The sequence below is a fragment of the Grus americana genome, chromosome 15 (genome assembly GCF_028858705.1).
Source record: "Grus americana isolate bGruAme1 chromosome 15, bGruAme1.mat, whole genome shotgun sequence".
Taxonomy (NCBI): domain Eukaryota; kingdom Metazoa; phylum Chordata; class Aves; order Gruiformes; family Gruidae; genus Grus; species Grus americana.
The window spans coordinates 3904588-3932510 of NC_072866.1; the positions used below are offsets into that span (position 1 = coordinate 3904588).

At 36.4% G+C, this 27923-nt stretch overlaps 1 protein-coding gene across 20 annotated transcripts in view; it reads left to right on the forward strand.

Annotated features, from left to right (window-relative positions):
- RBFOX1 (RNA binding fox-1 homolog 1) overlaps positions 1 to 27923 on the forward strand; it is a 907584-nt gene that overhangs the window by 69165 nt on the left and 810496 nt on the right. The window contains exon 1 of one of the 20 annotated variants that reach the window (XM_054843110.1): positions 26908 to 27012. The exons of 18 other annotated variants lie outside the window; for them this stretch is intronic. In XM_054843110.1, coding sequence (XP_054699085.1) covers positions 27001 to 27012 — 12 coding nt within the window. In that variant the 5' untranslated portion in view covers positions 26908 to 27000. Of the gene's footprint in view, positions 1 to 26907; positions 27013 to 27923 lie in introns of those variants that run through there. One more of the 20 variants, XM_054843118.1, reaches the window with a different exon arrangement.

The window sequence follows — 27923 nt, forward strand, 5'->3', positions numbered from 1 at the left end:
CAGTTTTCAGAGCTGTAAGTGGCTTCTAATTTGCACAAGATTGGAATAGCATTGAAGAATTACAGTAACTAAGTGAAACACTCATTGGTTTTGCAATTTTCTGATAGCATCCCTTGTAATTTCTTGTAATGCATTTGTAGCTTAGTACAATGACAAATGTCAAGGCTCATTGTACTAGTTTTACGCACATCAGTGCTAGACTGGGAGGTGTAATGTCAGCTTCTGTCTTGGGAAAAGCTGGTGTAACTGCTGAATGCTTTCCCATTGCTAGTTACATTATAGAAAGAATCATTGTTTTTAGGTGGGAGGAGTGGAGAAAATTGCTTTCCAGATATTTTTTTTATTACTTTCAGGGTTTTTTTTAATTTATTTTGTAAAAATTCCAACAATAAAAAGTAAGCCTGAGAGACCTATTAAAAATTTAGCTTGACATTTAGCAAATGAATTCTAGATATCCATTAGGTATTTCCCATGACAAACTACAGAGAGCTCTTAGAGAGTTCTTAGTTAAAGCAAAAACATATACTTTTAAGCTAGCATTGTGTAGCTTGCTTCCTTGAATTATTTTGATGAATAGTCATGTGCAACAGTAGACTACAATAATATCCTCATAATAATGTGGTAAGGAATGCTGATCTGCATTTGAGATAAATACAAAACAAATACAGTTTACTAAATGCCCGAAAAAGTGATTCCATACAATGCAGTTTATCTGAAGTAAATAAAATGAGATCTTGCTGTTGATCTCTGTTACTCTCCTGCAACACACTTTGCCTATTATATAAAGCTGAAGGAAGGTTAATGTGACTGTGAACAAAGATTTATGAACATGGATAATTGCTTGAAGCTGATTTTTCTCTGCTCTTGCAGTTTTGTTGCTTGGATGGAAGTTACTGTATTGATTTTAGTAGTTCCCTCCCTCCCCAAAAAAATCATTCTCTCTCTTTTTTGTAAACCTATAATAACTTTAGAGTTATTATGTGTTTAGAGACTGGTCAAAGAAAGAAGCCTTAATTAAAAAAATATCTAGTAGATTCCATCTGCTTTGGTTAATTAACACTGTTCTGAATGACAAGCGGCTGAAAAAAAATACCTTCAGCAAATATTTACATGTCAGAGTATCCACAATATTCATAGACCCTGAACTTGTCCTACTGCTGTTGCTTTTGGTTCTCCACTGAGCCTGTTTCATGCCGAATACTCTTACAGCCTATCTCCGTTGTTTTCTACCAGTTTTAATATGCCACCTCAAAACTTACTGAGAATGTTCTCATGTCACTCGTTTTCCTCACTCATGATGTCTCCCAATTTTATCCTAGCCATCCCTCTCTTAAAAAATATGTGGAGATTAGTAGACTCAGATTTATAACTAATAAGACTAATAGATTAATTTTGATTTTGGTTTTGATAGGCAGTTGAGTTGCCTGTGCGTGTGGCATAATTCATGTGCGATACGTAGCACAGTTTGTTGTGTACATCGCTCATGTGATATATTTACTGTGAGAAAATAATTTCACCTGTTAAATACAAAAGCAAGCAGTATTGCCATTTTCTCAGCTAAGGTCTGGCTAGTAAAATATTACAGAATATGGTACTTGTATACTTACAATAAATTAGGTATTATTCATCATTGTGAAAAAATGAGACTCTTGAGAAGAGAGAAACTTCTACGCAGAAAAAAGAAAGGAATTTTTATGTGACCTTTAGAAACATGTCAAATCTCACTCTCCAGCATTCTTGCTGTTCGAGGAAAAAACCTTATCTCAGTGATTCTTCTCCAAAGTATTGATTAAAAATCTAAGCCCATTGCAATACTGTCTGGTCAGAATTCTTTTCTAACTTGAGAGATTTCGCATAGTACAATGGCTTAGAATGTCTGGTTTCTGTTAGACCTGTTCAAACAGCTAAAGAGTATTAATTTTGAATTTAATGAAAAAAAAGGGTTTAACTTTTAGTTAGCTATACAATTCATTCAATCATTTACCAACAAAATTACAATCATGAGCTTTGTGCTTTTTTTTTTTTATGATAAGAGCTAGAAGAATTTTTCCTAATGCCTTTCTTCTGGGAAAGCTCTCGTTTGGAGTATTTTGCTTGAGCAAAATACTTCTGTAACAATGGTTTAAGTTCTCTATACAGGAGAATGAATATAACTCCTGAACTAGACAGGTGGCATGTAATTGCATGTAACTTCATATTTTTATTCTTTTTAAAACTATTTAAAATATTTTAAAGATTTACAATATATAGTGCACATCATGCAAATGTAAGGTTATACAAATTATGTCTAAAAACATTGTAATGCATCTAGATTTTTTTAGACTCTAAAGCGTAGTACATAAAATACAAAGGAATTGCTAGTTCTTTGTTTCAACCAGACTCAGTATGGAGTTATGATTAAATTAATACATTTAATATTTTGGTAAGCCAGTATTCCAAAGTATGAAGAAAAATGTTGTTGCAGGTCATTTGACTTCAGTTTGGGTTTCAAAAAAATTATGTGTTGTTGATTCCAAGTGCCTAGGACTGTTCAACGTATGACTGGACACACCTGCAGTATTTGGTCTTTGAGGATCCCATGTAGACTTTGACAGTACTACACTAGAACGGAGCTTTTGGCTTAAATGCTGAGATTGCTGCCCTGTCACCCAGGCCCTGTAGGTGGTACATGTCATGGCCCAGGTGCTCTGTAGATTTTCAAAAATAATTTGGTGAAGAATCCCAACTCTCTCCCTCCGTGTGCTTGGTGCCAGAAGTTCTCCCCTTGCCACGGTGAAATGGGCACAGCAGCAACTTAACTTAACCTCCCACTACCTGCTCAGCAGGTTTCCCCAAATAAAAAGTTGGATAAGCAACAAACTCTGTACGTTTTTGTTATACCTGCTGTGTTTCCAAGGGTGCTAGCTCTGTTACTGGTGGTTGTAGTCTGGATTGAGGTGATTTTTCATTTCCTGCTGATCTGATTTGCACTTGAATAAACACAATGGCTGATTTAAATGTGAAGACCATGTGGACAGCAGGAACAGCAGCAAGTGATGCCAGGACAAGGAGCAGAGGTGATGAAATAAACAGAGGGGAGGTTGTTGATAGATGGTTCCCACCTCAATCAGACAGTAAAGTAGTTGTGCAAGTTGGGGATAGGAGAAAACATGCTGAGTGATGACAAACTGTCTCCTTGGCCAGCTTGCTTAGGTCAAAATTGCAGTGCTGCTTAAAAAAGGCTTCAATCCTTTGTTTACATAGCATATGGAGTTTTTATTTATTAGCATTGAACCATGCTTTATCTAACCTTACTGAAAACAGCTGATCCAGAAATTAAGTGGCTTTTTACTTCTTCTGTAGTGTTGCCTCATGTTATACATTCATTGGGACTCCTTTTTTCAATGTATGAAAAAGGAAAGTGCAAGTTACTGTTAACTGAAACTTTGATATATGTTCAATGGTGTTGTAGTTTGTTTATTTTTTAAAAAATAATTTGGTGCAGTTTTAGAGTTTGATAATGTAATCAGCTTTAATAATTATTTTTTTTCTGCTTAGTCATTCATATGCCATGAAATTTTTTCATTAAATCACTCAAAGGGTCACCAAGTAGAGAATATAAAGGACCCCAGATACCTCTTCATCATAATCAGTTTGCTTCAAATTGGCTGCTGGCCATAATTTTACTAAGTAGATTGTTTAAGTGGACCACTGGATTTTTTTTTATCATCTATTGTTTTAGAAAACTAATAAAACAGGAACAAATATTGAGTTGATGCATGAGGCGTAATTCTTTAAGATGATGCTACTGTAGTTTCAGGTCTCATCACTTTGTCATGAATTTGAGGGACTGCAGCAATAGTAAGCTTGCATAAATTAAGCATCTTAAACTTCTATAGCATGCGTATAATAAATTTTGCATACTCACTAATTTTGGCAATATCAGTATGGCATAATACAGTCCACAGGGGTGGACATAAGTCCCAATGTGAGAGAGAGGGAGGCTGGTCAAACATCTGTCTGCTGCTGCTGTGGAAAAGCCTTGGCAGTGCTAGTGCAGGTGCTAAAGTCCAGAGACATATTTGGTCTAATTAATTAAAGTTGTTAAAGAGCTGTAGTGTGGGGGTACATTAGCAGATTCTCTGGTCTTCCATTTTATTTCTGACTACAGCTGCTGTTCGCAACCACAAAGATACTGGGTGAAGTACAGCGTCTTACACTTCTTGCCTGCTTTGGATCTTGCAATTTAAATACGGGCTTAAATTTTTGGTTCGGGGTTTTAGGAGCTGGGTGGAAAGCTATTCAGTAAAATGAATGAGAAGCTTTAATCTAGTTGATTGAATATCAGCCCACTAATGAACTACTGTTGTGACATATGTATAACCATTACTTTGGTGTCTAAATTATCCTCAGTTTCAAGTCTTATTTAAATTCTTAATAACCTTTCTTAGATAGAGGAGAAAAGATTCCACCCAGAAGCCTTCGACCTCCATCAAAACTGATAGAATACACTAATAAAATCATGTGCCATATTAAAAGTGAGAATTATAATATTGTCTAAGCTAACAAAATAAATTAATTAATTGAGTTCTTGATAATTAATTTGTAGGAAAAATAATTTGAAAGCTGATTTTTAAAATTTTTTATTGGCTGTAATTGCCTTTATCAGAGTGTACCTAGAGAAATATTAAGTGGCCACTGAGATTCCCGGAGGAGTGTTTGCTTCAAGGTGAATCAGGAATGCTGCCATAATTCAGGAGACAGCTTCTGGCATAAGATGAAAGTCAGATCAGCTCAAGTTTAGGTCAAAATTTAGAGGCCTCTCTGGAGTGTTTATGCTTGTATCTATTGTCCAGATAACTTAGTGGAAGAAATTCTTCCCTGTGGCAGGTCATGAATCTAATTACTTTAGAAACATTACTGCAGGAACTTGAATGAAAATTACCATGTAATCTGTGCCATTTATGGCTTCTTTTTAAAAATTGTGTCTACTGGATGAACAACATAATCCATGTGGTCTTAAACACCCATAACTAACCAGATCAAATTTTTACTGTAGAAAGTAGATCCCAGGAAACTTCTACTTCAGGGTATCTACCTGAAAGATGCACTGTGCATAGATTCTCTAGATAGTTTTCTATATAGATAGTTTTGACTCCTACAGTTCAAAGAAAACAAAGCCTTTCTTAGAAAATAGAAGGAGAATTCTGGTTTTAAGAAATCAATAGGAGAAGTAAATGGTTGGAAGTAGTTTATTTTTCATAATGCATTCACTCTTTTATCTGGCATCTCGTTGAGACCTCTACTGACTTTTCGGGTCTTAATTCTGACCTTTGTGTTTACTGACATCATAACCATCCAGCAAAGTAAACCTCTTAGTGATCCATTTTATAGTTCCTCAGTTGCTCAATGCCCACAACATTTAAAGCATGTGAAAGTATGGGATTCAAAATGGGAGACTGAATGTGCAGGAGTGCAAGTTATCTCCTTGTAGGAAGGAGGTTATAATTGGAGGGAAAGAGACTGCTTCCACAGCTGCGGAAGTTTGAATCTTTCTGAAAATGAATGTCTCCTTCCTGTGCTGCAGGGAAAAATGGGAACTTGTAGCTTCTATCCATGAGGGGTGGGCTGCTTTTTGTTGGCTTTCTTCAACCTGCTCCTTGGCCTGTGTTACAATGGAATCAGACTGTTAATGTTAAAATCTTACTGGAATGTATTTGTGTTACAAACATGATCACTTTGTAGCTGTATGCTATGTAACCAGGTGCATGGGTTTCCTTTGGGAGTTGTCACAAGTAGGTGACATACTGACTTAGAAAGTGTATTTCTTATTAGCACAGAAAGGAGCATAGTGATTTGAAAGGTTAAACCAGTAAAGCCTGTATATATCATGTCTGACCAAAAGCTTAAACGGGACTGGGGAAGGAGGGCTAGCAAGCATAAGACTGAAGGTAGACCTTAAAATTTAAGGACAACTGTAGTTTTTAAGTATTGGGGATTTTTTTTTTTATTGGAACTTATTGACTTGCCTTGGTTCTTTCACGTAAAAGCTATCCAGAGTTGATGTAACTCCTAATTATCCTTCAGCAAACAATGAAAATGACATGTTAAGTGATGTTAACATCTCCCGTGTTCTTCAGAAGTCTGTCTCTAAAGTATCTCTAACTTGTGTTTATTTTCTCCTGGTTTTCTCTATTTCTGTGTGCCTTTAAATATTAGTCAAACATAAAAAGCTTTCTTTGACAATTCTGGAAGATGCTTAAATGGAACTGGTATTCACTGAGAAGCGTGGACACAGCAAGCCTTGCTGTTACAGTACTGGTGGAGCTATGCTCTAGGGAAATAGATTTGTTGTAGAGCAGCTGTGTTGCAGGGTAAGGATGCTATATATTTGTGGATGCTGAAGGTCATAGCATGTTTTGTAAAAAAGCTGGGATTTGGATTTCATGAACTTGGGCTGCAATTCACACCTTCTTCCACTGCAAAATGCTCTGTTAAACCATCCAGTTGTGAAATTTATCATAGCTCTGTTTCGTTTTGCTGTGAAGAACAACTCGGTAGTCTGCCATCCCTCAGACAGGGTGATCTGCAGGTTCTGTAGGTTAGCCATCCATGTTTCCCTCATGAGTAATCTGGCCGGACTGCTTTCCCCAGCATTCAGCAGATAATCACATAGGTTTAAAACCTATACAGAGCTTAAAATAATTTTTATGCATGCTGTTGAACTTTATACATCTTAATATTAAGTTGCTGTTCATAGTGGTTGTGTTTATCAAGTTATTTGGTCGATTAAAAACACTACTAAAAAGGAGAAAAAATGGATTTTATTTTTTTTACTTCCCTGCTGAAGATAATAAAAAAGGCATTTTGAAGTTACTAGAATCCCTTTTTGGCATCCGACGCCTTTGTAAGGTCTGCGGTGTGACTTTCGAAGCGCACAAACCCCATGTGCGGTTGGAAAGTGCATAAAAACACCGACTGTGCCCTCTGCCGGCTCCGGGCTTTAACTGCCTGTCCGCCGCGGAGGGCGGGGGAGAGCGGGCTTCAAGGAAAGGAGGGGAAGGATCATGACATCGCCCAAGAGAGTAATTAACTACACCTGCTTAATTTTATTTTGAAAACAAGTACTGCAGTCATTTATAGTATTAGGATATCTTCAAAACCCAGATATATTGGAAGGCTCTTATATTGATTTTCTTGTGCTTTTAACTTGCGATTTGTGTGTTATTGGGAAGGGGGAGGTCATTAAATATGGGGTTTGCTTGGTTTTTATTTTTATTTTAAAGAATTCTTTATTACTGCTTTAAAATGTATTTGTATGTACACATTATATATATGTTCTTATTTCCCCACCCTCCTACCCCAGGATCCTTGGTAAGATACGCATTTACAAGTACTCAGAAAAAATTGTGTTAACAATTTGTATGCCTTTTTAATGTCAATAAGTTACTCTTCAGTTACTCGCCAGTAATTCAAGACAATGTTCAAAATTGATTGCATATGTTGTAATCGTACAGGTAGATATTTTAAGACAGGGTCTAGCACTAAGAATAAGCTTTGTTAATTTGAAGAAAAATATAAATATACATCATCTGTATATATGTCATCATATATCATTATGTCATCATTAAGTAGGACATGTATTTAAAGTGGTAGGGTATAAAGCAGACTAAAAGCACTGGTAAAGCAGCTGTATTTTTTTCAAAGTATGCTTTTAGTAAAGGAGTGTTTGGCTTTTTCTGTAGAGCCATTCAAGTTTAAATATTTACTCTTTCGTGAAGTAAATTTCTGCTTTTCTCATTTTTTCTAGATTTCTGGTTTCTGTTTTTCCTAAGTTAATATAAAATGTTCTAAAACACCTGAAAAAATCTGAGAAGTCATGCACCATGTGGTCTTGCCAGTTGATCTGTCAGGTCTCTTTGCTACATTTACAACTCTCCTATGGTTACCGTTCACGGCTTTGGCATTATTTAGGTAGTCTGTGTCCAAATGGGGATTCTGGTCCTTTTTTTTTTTTTTTTTTGGGGGGGGGGGGGAGTTAGGAGACTTTGACTAAGTATACATATTTGCACAAGGTTCTTTAGAGATAGTAATATTTGGTGCAAGAGGCAGCTTACAAGGATGTACAGCTGTGAGAAAACTGTGTAGCTATTGCTCCCGAACTTGGGCATAGAAAACCACAATAATTTTGGGCAAGTTTTGCAAAAGAGGTGTCCTGTAACAAGTTGTAGACCAGTGTCGTCCCATCTCACGTGCAAGGTAATAGTCATTGCATGCATCCTTGCATTGCGTGACTGGATTTTATTTATTTTCATTGTTTTTACTCATGCAATTTGCCCACAGCAGCGCTGCTATACAGAGTATAAGTTTCTTGTGACACCACGCATCTAATCTTAACTATGGCCTGCCACTCGGCATAGCTGTAAACCTTCTTTAGATGACGAAAATCTTGGTAGTAACAAGGAAGGCATTAGTACAGGTAGCAAAGTTGTTGGTAGAGCAAATGCAGTTGTACTCAAGGCATGCTGTTGTGGATTGCACGTTACAAAAGCACACTTTATTTTCACAACAATAATGCATTTACTTGTGTATTGTTGTAAAAGGCCTCAATTTTAGCAATTTTTTCAGTTTACTTTTCCTGAAATGGAGAATTGTCTTAAAGCCTGATAGAATAAGCACATTGCAACAATTTCTGTTGTTATATTTTTTAATGGTCAAAATAACCGTGTATATAGCTCTTCTTTATCTGAAACTTCCAGTGTACTGGGGAAACAAACGTACTTTAAGAAAACCCTCAGAAACTCAATCAGTTAAAGTAATGGGATTTAGATGGTTTTTATAGTGGGATTAATATGGCAAAAGGAAGTATAAATCTAAACTACCTCTGCTGGGGGTGCAGTGGCAGAGGTGACGGTGGTGGGTTGGCCTTGACAAAAAGAGCCAAATGTCCACCGAGGCGCCGGCTCCCTCCCAGCATGAGTCCCCCCAGGGCTGCAGTGTGGCTGCTTAATAAACTCCATTGGTAATCACGGTTTAATTCTTACATGTACTCTGTGCAGCTCTGTTTTATTGCTGAAGTTATTTTTATGAGAAATCCATACCTATTCTCCTTTTGCTGGTGGTTTAGTCTGGGGGAGTTTCCCTCCCCCCTCCAGCTGTCAGTACTGCAGACTCAGCCAGGGAGCTGAAAATCCTTTTATTCCTCACTAGCAATAAAAGTTCAACACATCAAATTATCTCCCCGTTTATTACTGTGCCACCTCATCAAAAGGCTACTGGAGGAAAATTTGTGAGAAGTGATATATCCTGCAGATATAACTGAGCCAAGACATAACCAAGGGTCTCTTAAAATAAAAAATGTTACTCTCAGCTGGGTCTGTTCTGTTCTCTGGTTTGTCCTATTGCTTGCCTTTCCCCCAAAATTGTCGTTCATTTTCTTTTTCCCCTGAGCCTTTTTGTCACTCTTTTCCTGTATTGCCCATTCATCCCTTCCTTAGTAAGTCCAGAACAGGCACCTACAATTTGATCAGACCTGAAAAATCCACTTTCCTTGTCTTGCTTGACCATCTTTTTTTTTTTTTTTTTTTCCCCTTCCAAAAAAGGTTTCTTATTAAATTAAGTAGGCAACCCTTGGCTACTGCCTTAACTTGGGCAGTGCTGTAAGTCTGTAAATCTCTGTAGAGAGCTGTCCAGTAAAGATGCGCCTTTCTTCAGCAGTCTCTAGCTTGTGGGGACAGACTGGGCAGGAACTGATTGAAATGCATGTTTGGTAGTCTGTTTCTTGAAGCCGATTTTTCTGAGAAGTACTAAACCACGCATGCATAGCTGGACCATGCTACATTTGTACACCCAGCTACAAGCTGTGGAAGTGGGAGGAAACAGATGTAGTCTGAAAACCTGTAGAAATTTGATGTCCTGTGGGTTCCTTAAGGCATGATGAAGAAATGTAGCTGTGTTGCAGAGATGTGAGATGTAATGAAATGCTGCCTCCTAGATTCAGGCTCACTGAATTTTGTGCATTACTGGAGCTCTTCTGTCTCTCAGAAATAGGTTGCTGTTGTTCTGCTGGTTGGAGATATGTTGGCTCTATGAAAAAGCAGCTGAGCTTGAAATCGGATCCTTCAGTTCTCCTTGGGGCATTGGGTAATAGAAGTTACTGAGCTTGTCCTGGAATGCAGTTTTAGGAAAACTGCTCTCTGTAGTCTTGTCACTGTCCCTTTGATTTGTTGGCCAGCCTTTGATGTAAATACCTGTTCTAAATGTACAGAATACTGAGCCACTGATACAGTTTTAACTGTCAGTAAACAGGGATGTTGTAATTATTTTAAGAAGTTAGACATTTAAATGAAGATTTACATTGATGGTGGTTCCATACGAAAAACCAGGCTATCTTTACATCTCCTGTTAATAGGAATTGCAGTGAATAACATAATGGCCTTAACAGTACCCAAAATTGCAGCCTGCTGTTCCTTCAACTTTTAAGACTCCTGGACATGTTACTCTTACCCTCGGCTAGAAGTCTGCCCGCTTTTTCCACTTTGTGTCATTATCTTTCCTAATGCTTGCTTCTTAATAAGGCAAGGTTAGTTGGAAGAAGTCATACATTGGTACTCATTTCAGACATACTTTTAAAAGTATGAAAGGTTTTGTTTTCAGCTTTGTAAAGATTTATCATAATGTATTGTATGTTGTTAAAATTTGTAGCACGTTATATATGTGCCCTAAAATATTTCTAATTAAGTCTGAAAATGTAAGCAACAGAGTAAATTCTGTCTGATATGTTTATGTTCTTTGCCTCGTTTTGCTTTTACAGAAGTAGGCAATTAAAACATGTGTATATATTACATTACATTAGAGTAAAAATTAGATTTGCATATGGTGTTTTGTCATCTTTCATCTTTTAAGCCATACTCCTGCTTATCAGTTGGTTTTATGATTTTAATTTCAGGTTATTTCTATTTATGCTGCTGTGTGCCTGACATACAAAGCAGCCTGAATTCATGCTGCCCTGGCATTGTGACAACACACTTGATAAAAATTTAAGAGATAACACAAGTAGCATTTCTAAATAATCTCAATCTTTCTGTTTCTCTGTAGATACATTTAAATATTTATTGGAAGAGGTAGATTGTATACCTTCTAGCTAAATGTTGTATATGTGGCATATTGCTTACGGCATTTATTGCAAGCTGTTCAGCAGATCAATACGTTAGAAATAAAACCAGAAATTGCACATATTATGTCATGCTCATGGAGCCTTCTATCTCGGATTAAATTTGGATCTACTTTATGATGTAACAGTATAACATATAGTACTGTGGCCCCTAACCAACATGACTTCTGTTTATTGATTAACTTTCTTGTAGTGAACAGTTGGTAATCCATAGAAGTCAAGGAAAAATAGTCGTTAACTGTCTGTGGTAATTTTCTTGTGTTCTCTTGCTTTAGGGAAGATATACGAGAAAACGGTTGTTAAATAAAAGCTTATATTTAAAGTTTAAGTGTAGATTCTACAGACCTAGCATTTCTCTTTTTGTGTTGATATGTACGGGCTTCTTGATATGTGCAGAACATGAAGCAATGACTTGTATAATAAATTTAATTGATGTTGAACAAAAATTTGCCTCTGGAAAATGGAAGAATTCAGGCCATTTGGAGCTTAATAATGAGTGCTGTTCTGGCACTGATTTATCCGCAGTGACCTTTTGCAGTATGGTTCAGGAGACAAGAAGCTTCAAGTTAATTTTGTTTCCCCTAGAAAATGTTTGAAACACCAGAGAAGCATTTATGAGATAGTTAAGTTTGTTTCTGAGTTTCTGTTGAAAACCTTTTTTCTGAAAAAAAATTGTTAATTCAGATATAATTCCAGTCTTTTAGAGACCAATATGGTACAACATAGTGGATGACAGAAACAATGTAGTGAGGTGTGTCTTTCAGTAACATTTTGGAAATTATTTGGTAAAAGGTGTAAATTAAAACCCAAGCCTAGGGCTCTTCTCATAATGCATACAAGTATAAAATTAGTTATGACTGTTAGGAAACAGTAAAAATCAACACGTAAAGTGAGCTGTTGGCTTTTTTGTTGAATGGCAGAGTGTGATTTTTGTTTTTTTCAACAATTGTGCTGTATGTATTTCTGTCAATTAACTTCTGTCATACTATTTAGTTTAGCAGTATACGCTCAAGGAATGACAGGACCTCCTTACATACATCGTTTGTTTGAATGTGCTTAGCCTATGAGACAGTGATTGAAATAACTGCATTTGGGACTGTGATGGCCTTGGGGTACATACTAACTGTGAGTTCAACTAGTTTTGAAAGGAAAATAAAAATTTAAATGGACCTTTTAGATCTTTGGTGGTTTAACCCCAGCCAGCAACTAAGCCCCATGCAGCTGCTTGCTCACTCCCCCCAGGTTGGGACGGGGGAAAGAATCGGAAGAGTGAAACTGAGAAAACTTGTGGGTTGAGATAAAGACAGTTTAATAGGTAAAGCAAAAGCTGCGACTGCAAGCAGAGCAAACCAAGGAATTCATTCATTACTTCCCATTGGCAGGCAGGTGTGCAGCCATCTCCAGGAAAGCAGAGCTCCATCATGCATAATGGTTATTTGGGAAGACAAATGCCATCACTACAAACGTCCTCCCCCCTCCTTTCTTCCGCAGGTTTATATGCTGAGCATGACATCATATGGTCTGGAACATCCCTTTGGTCAGTTGGGGTTGGCTGTCCCAGCTGTGTTCCCTCCCAACTCCTTGTGCACCCCCCAGCCCACTCACTGGTGGGATCTGGTGAGGAAAAGGCCTTGACTCTGTGTAAGCACTGCTCAGCAGTAACAAAAACATCCCTGTGTTAGCAGCACTGTTTCCAGCACAAATCCAAACCATAGCCCTGTACTAGCTACTGTGAAGAATGTTAACTGTCTCCCTGCCAAAGCCAGTACAAGATCCTAGCTTACAGCTAGAGGAGACATCTCCTTACAATTAACCAGGTTTTTAGTGATTTTTCTACTCACAATCAGTGAGTCAGAATTTCATAGTTTCTCTGTTTCCTGTCCTCTTTGCCCTATTACATTCATGCAAATACATCTAAAAGTAAATCACTGAATCCATCAATAAACCCATTTGTTACAATAACTTCATTTCATACTAACATAGTAGGGACTTATGTAGGGTCATATTAAAAATGTTTTCCTTTGCCTTAGAGTTAGACAAATCAGGTGAGTTCCTTGGGGAGAATACTTGCATACCACTCAAAGACAGACACTCAAAATATATTTTATTCCATGTCTGCTGTTGCCATCAGGACTTTCAGATTAAGCCCTTTGGGTTTTGTTGCACTAAATAGGAGGAAATCTGTTCTAAGATTCAGCGACTCTTCACCAACTCTTAAAATGTGTTATAAAATATGTTTAAGAGGTTTGCAAAGTTGTGCAAATTTTGGAATAAACCAACTGCAAGATTATAATTCTCAGATCAAATTACCTCAGCAGTAGCATGAAGACAATGAAGTGCTGCGGACCTCACTGGTCCCAAAACCAGTAATTTTCATCTTTTCCCAAATTCCAGGGATGAAGTGTAGGTAGGCTGAAAAATCAATGGAAGTGTGTTTTGCAGTTTGTCAGAGCTAGTATAAAAACTGGAAAATTCCTTTAACGTAGTCACGTGATTGCACAGATCATGGTCATGAGCAATTCCATGACCTCTCTTCATGTGCACTGTTAAGATACTTTTATAGTGGAGAGAGTTAACAAGGAGATTTCCAAAGTGATAGTCTTGTCATGTGCTGAAAGCGGTGACCTATTTCATAATACGTTAATTAACAAGGAATAAGTACCCAAAAATGCCCATTTAATGGAAAGGACAATTTAAACTTTAATAGAAAGGAATCACTTGCAAAGTAATAATGAGTAAGAAACATAGTACGTTTTACATACTGTACGTTATTTCACATCCAGCTGGCCTATCAATTATAACCTGTACTGTACAGATGGTGCAATATATCAGAATTAAGTCAGTCAGTTAGTTTGTTCCCAATTAAGTGCTAATACTCCCAGTGGAGAATATTTCCCGGAGTCTGAGTTAAGTGCCTCTCTTCTAATATCCCTTTATGGGCTTATTTTGTCATTTTAAAGAGATGCCCTGTCGTGTAGGCTGGAACTTATTCTGGCTTGTTCTTTGAAGTGCTACCTGCATTGCACTCCTTGTTTTTATCTGAAACTTAGGGGATTTAATATTTCACAGGCCTGGGAGTAGATGTATCTTGCAAAATAATCTTAGGATAAGTAAGTTGGCACTACAGTGTGTGTGACTACACCATATAGTTAGGTGCATACAGGTACTTGCCACTACGAAATCTGAATGCAAGAAACTAGCGTTCCAATGTCCAACCACTCCTGCTGTGGATTAGAAGCTTAATGAACTTGTCTCCTGAGGCTTAGCAGTATTACAGGGCTTGCTTTTTGCAGTGACTTACTAGACAGATTACTTGAGCTTGTATTTTACTTGTTCCATCTATCCTCTTTTACTTGGCGTTACAAGCCATTTCAGGGTTACCACTAATAGATTGATGTCCAATTCCATTACACTTCTTTCAACTTTTAGGTCTTAGTCTTTGCCCAGTTAAAGGCTGGTTAATTTTCTGACACCTTTCTTCCCTTGAATCTAAATGTCAAGCTGATCGTGGATTTGGTCACTTGATCTAATGGACTTGCTGTCTTCCCCCGTTAGTCTTTAAAGTGACCCTTCGTTGAGAGGAAACCCTCTGACAGAATTTGTTTTCTGAAGTGACTCCAGAGATTCCAGGCAATTACATGAGCTTCTGAATATCTTTATTTAGAAGTTTAAAAGACATGTTCTCCCAGTGCTGCTTAAATTACCCTTGTGGATTTGTTGCCACGCTATGGGGAATCTCCATTACAGCATATTCACTGAATCACAGTTATTTCAGCACTGTCTTAGATATGCAGAGACGTATAAAAAAAGTTACACGTTTCAAAGTGTTTGTTCTGAGCCCTTTTTTGGCGGCCTGCTTTATAATTTCTGTGACAATGAGATGGAAAAATTGTCATGTATAGTTGCTGGCAAAAGCATCTCTTAATTCCTGGCGGCACTTAAAGTACCAAAAGTTTGGTAACTTGAATTTACTGAGAATTATTTAAATGCAATTAATTTTCTTACATAATCTCTGACCAAAAAAAGAACTGTTGAAAATATGTATTTTTGTGGATGTGACATATGAAATACTGTTTGAGAAAAAAAGTTTGTGTATATCAAGGGAAAATGATCATGTAGTTCTAGTCCAGGTACTAAATAGTCATAAAGCATTCTATGGTAAATACTAAAATGTATAATGGATCATAATGCATATGGATTCATATGGGTCATAATTCAAGGTTCATTAGACAACTACAGCTTTATTTTTCAGCATAATTTTGTGTGTTCTACAAGTTCATCCCTGTTAAGGGGTGCGTTTTGGGGGTTTGTTTTGTGTGTGGGTTTGGGGGTTTTGGTTTTTTGGGGGTTTTTTACTGTTTTGATGGCTTAATATTTTTGAAGCATACTGTGGTCATAAAAATAAATGCATTGATTTTATTTGCATCAAAAAGAAATAATATACTCATTTTGAGTTTTCTTATTAAATATTTTTAAAGTAAAACCAAATGATTATAGTTGCCTATATATTAAAACTTTTATCTGGCACCTTTTTTACTTTGCTTAGATTTTGTATTTTGTTGGGGGTTTTGTGATTCCCCCCCCCCCCAAAAAAAAAAAAAAAAAAGTAAATGGTGTAATGGCCAAGAGCCCAGCTATAATGGACTCCTATTATCTTTTCCATAACTTGTGTTTTAGATGGTGTTGTGTATCTTTCCAGCATACAGTAAGTGAAGTGACTCCTGACCTGGAGTTTCAAAAGAGAGCTCATAATCTTGCTCACTATGTGCAACTAGATTTTCTATTTTTTGTTATATTATAAATTCATGGAATAAAACCAGTAAAAAATATTTGTCGAATCTTAATTTAAAACATAAAGCAGTTTCAGAATGCAAATCACATGGAACATTTTAGATAGTATTTTTCACTTCTTGAGTATTGTATTTTTATAAACAACTAGAAATTCATATTTTAATTAAAGTTCTTGAATGGGGGTGAAATTCGACAGTTTTTCTGTAAATATATTGAAATGTATTTATTTAGACTATTCTAGCTTCTTTTTATTGTATATTCATGCTTTTTGTTGAGTCCTCAGATAGATGTATGTGACACTCTGACTTTTGATAGTGTTTCATTAGAAAGCTAATTATGATGCCATAGCTATCCTATCATGCAAAAACCAGGAGGTAATGATGAGCTTTGTGTAAGGAATGTCATGGTAATTATGTGCCCAGGTACAAATTATGTATCTTGCAAGCCTGTCTCTTCAATATTTCTTAGTAAGCAAAATAAATTTTGTAAGCACTATGGAAAAGGTACTGGTAGAGTATCAGTAAATAAGCTACTAGTGTCTTGGTTTTCTTTATTTCAATAGGGTGTTACTCAAATTTCTATGCAGAAGCCTTAATGACTTGACAGAAAAAAAGCTTGGTGTGCTTTTTTCATTTAAAAGAAGGAAACAAACTTGGTGATAGCTGTTTGCTGTTTAATAGCTATAAAATCAGCAGAGTTGATATTTGAAATAATTAAAATCTATGCAAATGTTTAAATACATCTAAATAGAGAAAGAAAAATAACAGCTGGAAAATAATTATCTGCATAGATTTGTATTTAAAATGTTTTCTGCTTTGCATTATCTTTAATGTCATATGAGGAGTTAGTCACTACCTTGGCTGTTGGATAAAACTCCTTAATGAGTTGTGTCTTAGGTAATATGGCAGCCCAAAATCCAGAAAGGTATAATTCTGTCTTTGTGGCTTGTGAACACCGCGTGGCATATACCTTGATAATTACATACACCCCTACTGCCTGCAATTTGATGCATCTGCTGGGGTCTGGTAGATACGACCTTGGATTTACAGGAGACTTGTGCCTCTGAAGGAGCAGATGGAGTCCAGGCTGGGTGTCCCACAGTGTCTCAAGTGGCACTAGACACTCATGTTGAGATGACTGACCACAGCCTTGTTGCAATGTGAAGTACGTGTCCTGCAGTAAGGTCACTGTAAATGTGTCTGAAACGAACAAGAAAAGATAATACGTGCCAAGACAGAAAAACAAATCATGAAAACTGGCCAGGGCTTTGGTTTGGTAGGTCCTGAAGGCTGGACATACTGGTATAAAAGCATGAATAGGACTCCTTTTCATCTCAGTTACGTCAGTTCAAACCCAGCCCCCACCTCCCAAAGAGCTGCCTGTGCATCCTGCTTGCATTCAGCATATGATTTCCATTTTGTTATTTCTCTTATTAGTCTCCCTTGTCCCAGTTGGACTTTTAGCTTTGTCAGGGTAATGCACAATATTTGATTCGATTGAGTTTTTGATTTTGCTTTCTAGCAATAGAAAAGTCAGTTAGCAGTAACATGTTGTATACTTGGAGCATGTTATATGCTGATGACTGAAACTGGAATTTTCTATTAGGTGTAATAATATTAATCACCTGACTCCCTTTCTTTTTTTTGTCTTTATCTTAAAAATTTAATTTCTTGTAATGGGACAGTACGATGAGTAAGGCAAGGCTTTTGTGTAGACTATTGGAAGGTGGCAGAGAATATCGAAGGGATGTTGAATATAGTAGTTCCCTCTTAATGATTCTTCACAAATCCTTAAAGGCCTGCAGAGGGTAGGAGTCTGTAGTTGCCTCATATTTCTAGTGCACTAATTGAATTTGCAGTTCGTCAGTTCTTGCATGGAAAGCTCCTCTTCTGGAGCTCCGAGACACATAACTGCGTGGGCACGCTGAAGGGGGACCGCTGCTGGGTTCTGAGCATGACCGTCTGGTGCTGAGTGATACGGTAGGCAAATTATGGGAAATGGGATGGCGCTAGTGTAAGCAAGTGAGGAAAAAGATTGGAATCTGTAGTTTTCCTGTAAGAGAATTGAAGTCGAATGGAAAGGATGGGGGGGGAAAATATTCTGGGATTCTTTTAATAGTAGCAGTTTGCAGGCAAGGACTGAAAGGAACACGGAGAGCATGATAATTGAAAGATACTTTCTGTGCTTTGAGTTTGTATTTTATTAGCGTACATGTTTTCTGCTAAAATTCCATTTATTAATCCTTTGCCAAGTAATCAGTACATTGTAGGTAACTAAATTACTTTGATACCTCATTGAAATTCATGAGGATTTAAGAATTGTAAATCATGTGACTTTCTAAACACTTGTCCTTTTATTAATGCTGTAGAAATAAAGGAACTTTTGAGCAGTTGTAGATGGTTGGGATTTGGGAATATGTAAGTTACAATTTGGAAAAATAATTGAGTTGTTGATATTTTAGTGCAAAAAGTTAATAGCTTAAATAAACTAAAAATAGAGATTAATACAGAAAATTATTTTTAATGAAAAACTGAATCTTCAACATAAGATTCAGTTTAATGCTTAAAATGCAAATATACATGTCCTTAGCAATAAGCATGGGAAATGTAATATTTAACACGAACTTAAGAATTTTCAGTTGTTACTAAGTAATTACTAAATAATTGTAAATAATTGTGAATCATAACTAAAAGGGATCTGTAAAATTGCTGTAAGTGAAGTAGTTATTAAACTTTTCGTAATATTCTGTAAAACTGAAAAACAAAAGGACTAGAACAAGAAAATCCTTATCTTCAAAATGAGCCTCGAGCGAAAAACTTAACAAATGTATTATAATTAGAAACAATGATCTATGTTGCATTTATTTATTTGAAAAGAATGGGTAAAAAAATAAAGCTTTACTAGTATGGGTCCTTAGAAGAAGAAAAGTTGAGTAAGCAGAACTGAATTTATTTTCCATGTTAAAAAAGTTCCTCTTCTAACATTCCTTTCTCATACACAAGGCTAGTGCAGTGAATCATTCCCTGTTCTCGTGTAGATACCTTTACCATGCACGTATTGTTTGGAAATATGTCTAACCCCATTAACTGGAATTGGTAGTGGGCCATCATCCATCTTCCGATAAACTGCATAAAGCGAGAGCGTAGACTGTGATAATACGGCTTATAACCCATGTCAAGTCAAATAGCTGTTTATATCTGACTAATGACTGGGGTGGAGATAGAAGTTGTATTTCTTTTCCAAAGGAACCTCTGATATGATTAGAAATGTCCTTCACAGTCGCTGCTTCGTCCTTTAGCCACTTGCCCTCCCTAGCCAGTTCTGGTAATTAAGATGGGACCATTAAACATGTTCTTATGGATAAGGCTAAAGGTAGGGAAACTGCCTGATAATAGAATCAATAAGGAGGATCTTTGAATGCTGCTTTTCAGCAAATCTCTAGAACAGTGGAAACAGGGCTGAAGCCGAAATCCAGGAGCAGTACCTGTGTAATATTCTGTATTCCAAATAATTTCTATTAATAATAAACAAACAAAAACTTAATAATTTTCAGTGGTTCTGGGACATACAATGCAACTGGAGTTGATTTGCGGCAAACATTATACTCTGGTAAATCTTGTATCGCCCCACCCCATGATGTGCAGAAATGTCACCAGTGTCAGCAGTTTGGTATATGCTGCATAAACAGGGGAGAAAATTGATTCCAAGATTGTTGTGTTTATTGAAAAGATTCACTTTTTCAAACTGTGAATTTTGTGAGCAGTAATCATCCTAATTCTTGTCTAATGGACATATTTAACAATTAAGAATGACAATTTTCCTTAATTTTCATGCTTGCTTTTGAGGCACGAGCGTGTAGGTGTTACTGCTGTTAGTAGTATTATTCCTCATATTCTTTCTTAGTGGAGATCCTGATGTCGCTGTGTACCATTCAAAGCTTATCTCCACATGCTCCCATTTTGCTGACATTAATGCTTAAATAATGATTGTTTTGTAGAACTTAGGGGAGGCTTAATTAATATAATTGCCCTTTTTTGACACTCCTGAAGCCATGTCTGGAGCATTATGTCCAGTTTGGGCCTTCCAGAAAAAGAAAGATGTTGAGGGGAGGCTGGAGCATATAATGTGCTAGCAGATAATTGGTGGGCACTGCTGTCAGCCGCTGCCCCGAGGGATTAGAGAGAAGGCAGTAGGAGCCAGGGTGCACAGCAAAAGAAGCAGCAATGGTTGCAAGCGGCACTGAGGGAAATGCTCTTTGGAAACAGGGGAGGGAGGAGGGGGAATACCTTCACAGTGAGGGTGGTTTGCTACTGGAACAGGTTTCTCGGAGAAATTTTGCGCCTTCTGCATTTGAAGATACTGAAAATATGACCAGACGAGACAATGAGAGACCTTATCTCATTTTGAAGGTAGCTCAGATTTGAGCTCTGTTATAAGAGTAATTGACTTCCAGAGATCTATCCTTCTAGCCTCAATTATTCTGCAGGTCTCTTTGTCCTGGTAGGGTTTACAAATGCGCATACAGAGCTGTGTATTTATTTTAGTAGCTGGGCTGAGCTGTTGAGCCCATAACCACTACCTTAAAGTTGTAGGAAAAGCAATGAAAATTTATAGTGATGTAAGTGCTGTGTGAGTCAGTTTTATTATTCAAGTGTTGACCCTAGTTACTTCCTTCACATTCAGTATGAAGCTCTAAACTGACTGTGTTTCAGTGGCAGTTGGATTATTTACTTTTCAATTTGCAATGCATTATTAATGATTGCACAGAATGAAACATAAAGTATATGAGTAGATGAGGCAATTTTGATAAGTAGAATTAGAAACCTGAAATAAGTTTTTATAAGTAGTGTCACGTTAAGAATGTAGCCCTGAAGTGATGAATCTTGGAAGGAAAAATTAAGGGGTATTTTGTTTAGGAACAATCATAAATGTATTTCCTATTCTTTTCGTAGCCGAAAAAAATAATATGGCCAGCAGCTGCTCGAGCTTCTTCATTCTGTTTTCCATGTTGTTCCAACTCTTTGGACCCGTTGGGTCCAAAAGTTCCCCGGGGAAAAAGAGTACCTTTCAGCAAACCCATTGCCCATCTATTTACTATTTTGAGATTGCGAGAAATATACATTTGCAATGATAATTTCCATGATGTAGATATTTATGCAGTGCCTTCAGTCATGCTTCTCTGTATATGCTCTCCAAAGCTATTAAAGTAAAATGTCTTTCAACTGTTGGGCAGAGGCATGAGGTGTGTCTATTTGGATTGATTAGCAAGCGATCGAACAAAAACCATCTTTTTACATTAATCTGGAAATTTATTACCGAAATCATGCTCAGGATTTTTTAGGCAGACTTATTTTGAAGAGAGGCAGAAAGAAGACACAGTGGCTTGGGTTTGTCAGTCTGTTAATACAGGTGATGATCTTGAGTGTGTGAAGGCCCAGGGTGAGAAGCAGTGTTGGTAACAGTTTGGATTCCTCTACCTACCAATAGAACCAAGGTCTCTATTCTGTCATCCTTTAAAACATTGGTATTGTATTTGACCTTTATTTTGTGTGATAACGCATTCCTCTTCTGTTTTGCAGTGTCAGGGATTCCTTCGCTTTTCTCAAGAGGCTGCTTTACTCTGAGAGGAGAGAAGAATTCAGTAATCAATAGTATTTTCATTCCCCAAACTGGCAGTCACCTGCTGAAATCATCAAAATCTCCTTAAATTCTGAATGGAAAAGCATTGTCTCTTTTTCTTGTTTGCAATGAAGTGAGCATTATAGTAATAGTATAATAAGTAGTAGGGTACATGCCTGAGTTATATAATGAATGTAGAACAAAACTAGATTTGGTGAGGCAAAAATGGGATTTAAACAGCTGCTTGAAGTGAAAATAGATGATCCTGGGAAATTACTAGGAAATAGCATATAGTACTAATAATGTCAACATTATTATTTTCACTTTTCTGACATGTCAGCATGTTGTTTGCAGCATTTTTCAGAATAATAGAATTTATTCAAGCAATTTATCCTTAATGTGTGTAGTATAAACAGTTCGTTGTGCTTATATATCATATTAACAATATGATTTGTGCTTTCTTTACAAATTGGAAACATTGATTTTTCTCTAGTTTACGTTTTGTGTTTAGGCTAGTGCTTTCAGTTCCTATTTTAGGTTCTGCACTTTGAAATAAGTCGATTTCTCGTAAAATTATGCTCTTTCATAAGAGGGTCTACAAGTGCCATATTCCTTTTTTCAACATTGCTTGCCTCTCTTTTGGAAGCAATTAATGCCTTTGAGTTTAAACTTGCTCCATAAAGAGCACTGATAGTGTTCTTCCCCTTACACAGAACAAACCTAGTAGTCTTGACCTCAGGTGATATTCATCCTGGGTTGTTATTGTTTTAGTTCTCCTCTTTCTTGCTTCTACTTTGTCCCAACACTTGTGACAAAATGGCCTAAGTCTCAGTCTCTGGAGATGGGCATCAAAAGTTTCCATGCACCTGCTGATTGCAAAGGAACTTCTGTGCATTTGGAACCTTTAGCTTGATTCTTTGAAGTTCTGTAATTTAACTTTCCCATTCTTAATTTATACACTAGCAAAATTTATTTGAATGTATTCATTAGTTCCTGCTTAAATGTTTTTGAGGTGCCTTGGGAATGAGTCTATTGATCTGTCAGTCCCACCGCATATCTTTTTGCCTTATTTTCATGACTCGGACATAGCCTCTAGATTTATGTTCTGTTGTTCCTAGCCTGTGATCAAATTTTAAGGATTTATGAAGTTCCTCAAAACTCTGATTAAGACTTATTTCTCCATATAGAATATTTCAAGATTTGGTAAACATAGTGACAATCCGTAGGTACATAAGTCCTTGATTTTATTTCATCTCATTTTCCTGTAAATTGAGGTAGTATTAAAATAAATAAAACTACTCTGCCAATCCCATCTCCTCTATTTAGATGTCCTTCCTAATTTTTGCATTTGCTTAAGATAAGAACATATAATTCTTTGGCTGCAAAAATGGAGAAATTCTTGGCTAGAGTTGTAGGCAGGTGTTTTGCATCATTCTTTATATATACATACATGGAAGTGGATTTACTCTGTCCTTCAGACGTTTGTGTACTTGTTGTGAGTAAATAAATTTTGAGCAGTAAAAGACTGTTTGGGAAAACTTCATAGCTTCATAATGATGACTTTTAACATTTCACAAAGCAAAAATTGAAAGCTACTGGTACATACCCTCAAAGGTACATGAATACACAGACAGATGTATGATTTACATCAAGTAAGTGTCTTTCTATTAATTCAAATTCATCATTATATTATAAAGATTGAAGACCTTTAGTTCAGCATGCTACAAGAGTGCTAAATCTGAGTTAGATCTACCTTTTTAGTCTGTCGGGATTAAACCTTTTGGTGAAGAAATCCATTAATGTGTTTTAAATCTATTGATTCATAGTAGAAAAGCACAATTTAAACTCGGAAGTCACTGAGTGAACTTTCCATTAAGTTAGGAGACTCTGGTCACAGCTCATTTGATCTTTATGAAGCAGAAAATGTGATGTAGACCACACTGGCATTCTATTAGAGGAAATCATGCATTTAACCATGTAGCAAAATACTGTAGCCAGTTACATGAACATACACCTATTTTACACATGGCTGATCTTCTGAGCATAAAGTATTAACAATGCGCATACTATCTTGTTTTAAGGACTATTTACTTTGAAGCCAGTGATATGGGATAAAGTTCAGAGAAAAAATGAGTTAATTTACGATTTATATCAAAGTTTTCTAATTGGAAATCAACCTCAGATAGAAATGTGTGGATGTTCTTCAGGTGACATTTAGCAAAGACTGATAATAATCCTGTTTTATTTAATGGTATCATCTGAAATTGTATTTAGAAAAGAAAGAAAAATTGTTCAGCATCAAAATTAATTTCTTAAAGTTCCTATATTTTAAAAAATAATTTTGAATCTATACAGGATATAAAAATATGTTTTGAATTATAACTCAGCTTTCTTCTACATTAGGTATCTAAAAATCTTGACATTTCACAACATCTTTTCTTAAAAATAATAGGGTGAACTTGCTTGTAGTATTAGATGCTTACAGTGTGATCTCACAGTTCAGCAGGCTGGCAGTTGACTTGTGTAATGTTACTGTGCCTTTTGAATTAATTTGATTTGTTTATATAAATGAATGTATTCACCTGCTTAAAAAATTGCCTTTATACAGTTTAGTCACAGTAGACACTTTCTTACTGTCAGGAAGTGAAGTAACACATTGAAAGTTGATACAAAAGTTGAGCTAAATTTTTACATTCAAATGTTGTGCATGCCATTTGAGGGTAGCTATGATTATATTCTTGATGTGTTTTTCCATTCCTGCTCAGATGTCCCCATGCCTGCTGTCTAGGCTCTGGGCATTTCGATTGGCAGATTTTTATTTTTTTTTCCCCCAAATCTTTTTGGCCGTTGTGGTAAAATGGGAAGAAGGAAAATCTTTACAATGTAATTCATAATGGCGCAAACTCTTTTCACCAATAGTTTTGACTTATTCTGTTGCCAGAAATAAATTATGAGCTGGGAAGTTATAACCTCTATCATTATGGGTTTATTGTGTATATTGGCACTGCACAATTGGAATGGTCATATGAAGATTAATGCGTTGTATGCCAACATATCCTTTCCTATGCAAAACCTCCTGTGAGTGTTGAGGTGATTTGTACAGGAGTTTTGCAGAGAACACCTAAGCTAAGTCAAAGTAAATTAAACATCCCCATCTGGCTGTAGTTTCTTGCAAATGGACACAGCTATATATTCTAATACAAATTAGTCTGTTTATTGTAGCTCTTATTTACAGTGCAGTTTTTTCTGAAGCTCTGCTATGTGGTCCATTACTCACAATTTATCCAGAAAAATTTCTGGGTCTTGAAGGTGTCTGCACTGAGGAAATGACAGAACTCTACGTTCTAGGCAGCCAGCATATTCTTAAAATGTGACATTAGTCTGACAATACTGCATCAGATTTTCAGTGGCATGAAAAGATATTTTTCGAAAGTATAATGCAGGTAGCATTATAGTTCTCTTGCAAGACCATAATTGACAATGTATAAAATAAATTTCCTAACCATATCTGAATCTGAAAAGAGTTCTAGGGATTAGTCTTTCATCCAAGATAATTCTTTTCATAGAATTAACAAAGCAGCTTTAAGTTCTATTTTTGAAGGATTGGCCTCAAATTATTTTTAAATATTTGTATGGTTTATTTCAGTGGGGTTTTTTTCAGGTAAGTAGTTAAATATGTACTATTAAATATTACTAAAATAAAGAGGAAGAAAAAAAATGCAACTTATAACCCAGTTCTCCATTATGGAATGAACTCGGGGAGCAAAATCGAGATCATTGAATTTTGGCAGTAAATTTGGATGGTTATACAAGGTAGCGTTCCTCTCAGCAGCAAAAGACATGTCTGTCTACCTACCCTATAGACTGGAATTATACAAGGCAACATCAACTACATGGGAAGTGAAAGAAATTACAACTTTAAGTTGCATATGAAACTCAGTGAGTGAAGAACTGAACTGAAAAACTGTTACGAAAAACATGCTGGTGTGAGTGTGTGTATAGACTTACATATGCATACACCCATATATAACCTTCCCTCCAAGCAAAATTTCTTGTCCTGTAATGAATTTTTTCTTTGTTTTATGCACCCAGTGCTTATAAGAAGCTTCTTATTGAATGTTGAGAGCACTTTGAGAAGGTAGCTTGCATTGGGTTTCCCTGTTGGGTTTTTTTTTAAGGAAAGATTTGCACTAGGTCTTAAGATCTACAGATCTTTGAACCTGTGCCATGTTATTTCTGACACCATGAGGTAGAAAGCTAGCATGCATATACGCAGAAAATATGACAAAAAGTGCATTTGGAGTCCCATTCAGGCCAGTATTTTTGTGCTGCTTTAGGCAGATTTTTATCATGAAAATGTATATTATACTGATAAAAGAAAGTGCATTGTATCCAACTGATGATCAGTATATTTTCTTTACCGTGCGTAGATAAGCGTGTGAGTGCACGTGTGTGTGTCTTTCATATACCTACAAGAGACTCGTGTAGTCACAAACATGACATGCAAGTCAGCAGTGGTTATATTTTCATAGTTTCTGGGAAAGTCTTTTCAATTTGCTAGCTGGAGGATTATTTCCATCACTGAGCCATGAATGAACTTGGAGATGACCTACAGTAAAAGAAAAGATGGGTGAAAGTCACAAGAATGAGATTTTGGTTGCTTATCCGTGAATGCACATACTTCTCTTTTTCTACTGCCACCTGACCAATGTTACGTCTCATAAGAAAGTAATTACAGATAGTTCTAATCCCATATTCCAAAATGTCAAGGCAAGGATTAGTCCAGCTAGTAGTTTTCTCACAAAGTTTGCTATAAATACTGTGTATCAAGACTCCTGGAATTTCCATTTCTGTACGGTGGTTGGTACTAAGTGAGGGTTTGATGCTAATAGGTGTTACTGGGCAGTCTCAAAGGATAAAAATAAGTATTTTTAACTGCATAGTATTTGATAAAAAAATAGAGCATTGTGTTTTGGCATTGTGTTTTCACATTGCGTTCAGTTTTAGAAGTATAAGAAGAAATAGTCAGTAGTAGATATAACCTAGCAAGATATGAATTCATATCCATTTCGTTTCAGGAGACAGATGGTATAAATCTATTTAGATTATATTCAGTTTTCTTACAGAAAGGTGAAGAGATCCAGTATTCTCCACAATCTTGTCATACAAGTACTTAACTGGGTGTCAAGGATTATAGATTTCAATCTAATCTCTCTAACAGCATCCCTGGTTTCCTCAGGCAGATCACTTGATTATTGTGTCACAATTCTCCACCTGTAAAAGAGGAGTCAGAGCAATGCTTTGTGTCTGCAGTCCGGGCAGGACTATCTTAAATTACTAATGTGTTGTGCTGACACAGGGACTTTGATCGTGATTAAGAATATCTTGGGCTTGATAAAATACAAATGCCGCTAACCTTGAGGAAAGCTACGTGAGATATGCCACTAATCGTAAGTGGATTTTTACTGATCAGATTATGCTAACAGTTGTTGTCACAGATAGCATAACATAAATTGACAATTAATAAATACAGGTTGATACTGGGGAAGAATAATGCAGGAAAATGGTTTATTACAGGAAAAAAAGAGAGCAGCAAGTCTTGTGTTTAAAGCTACACAGAACAGAAATGAAAGTAAGTACAGACAATTGTGCTCTGTGAAACTGTGTGTGCGGATTGTTGGTTATTTTTGTGCCAAGCTAAGGGCACAGTAGAAAATCTTGTTTCTGCCCTGCTGTACCCTGTTCACCTTGAAGTGGATGGAAAATATGAACTTCTGATTCACCACAGTCTCTCAGTTGTATGGTTTCACAAATTTTATCCTACTTTGAGCTGTGAAGTGACTGACTTGGTTTTCTTTGTTCTTTTTTTGTTTCCTCCAAAATTTGAAACAGATTTGTTTAGACAGACAGATGTGGTTCTCTTTATCTTGTGCTACTTGCTTCTGCTTTGGGTAGTTGGGTAGTGAGCATAGATGACTAAGCAATCTTTTTTTTTTTTTTTTTTTTTTACTTTGGAAAAAGTTGAAAAATATGACCTTCAAGCTTTATGGGTGACTGAAATGCTAGCTCTTAGGATCAGGAAAACTTGGAGAGAAACTATAGAAACAGTTTAGTATCCAGACTCCTGCCTTATGATGAATAAATTTTAAGATACTTAATATGTTGAAGAATGCTTAATGAAGGATTGAACAGCAATTAGCCTACAGCTAAGTTTAGTTTTCTGATTGAGAAAGTAGATCCTTATTCCTAAAAAGGGGGTAACTATTGCCTGAAGAAATGAGTAGTGCCCATGTATACTGAACGCTGACACAGTGCAAAGACTTTAGCTGGGTCATTTCAGGTGAGAAGACGCTTTTGATGA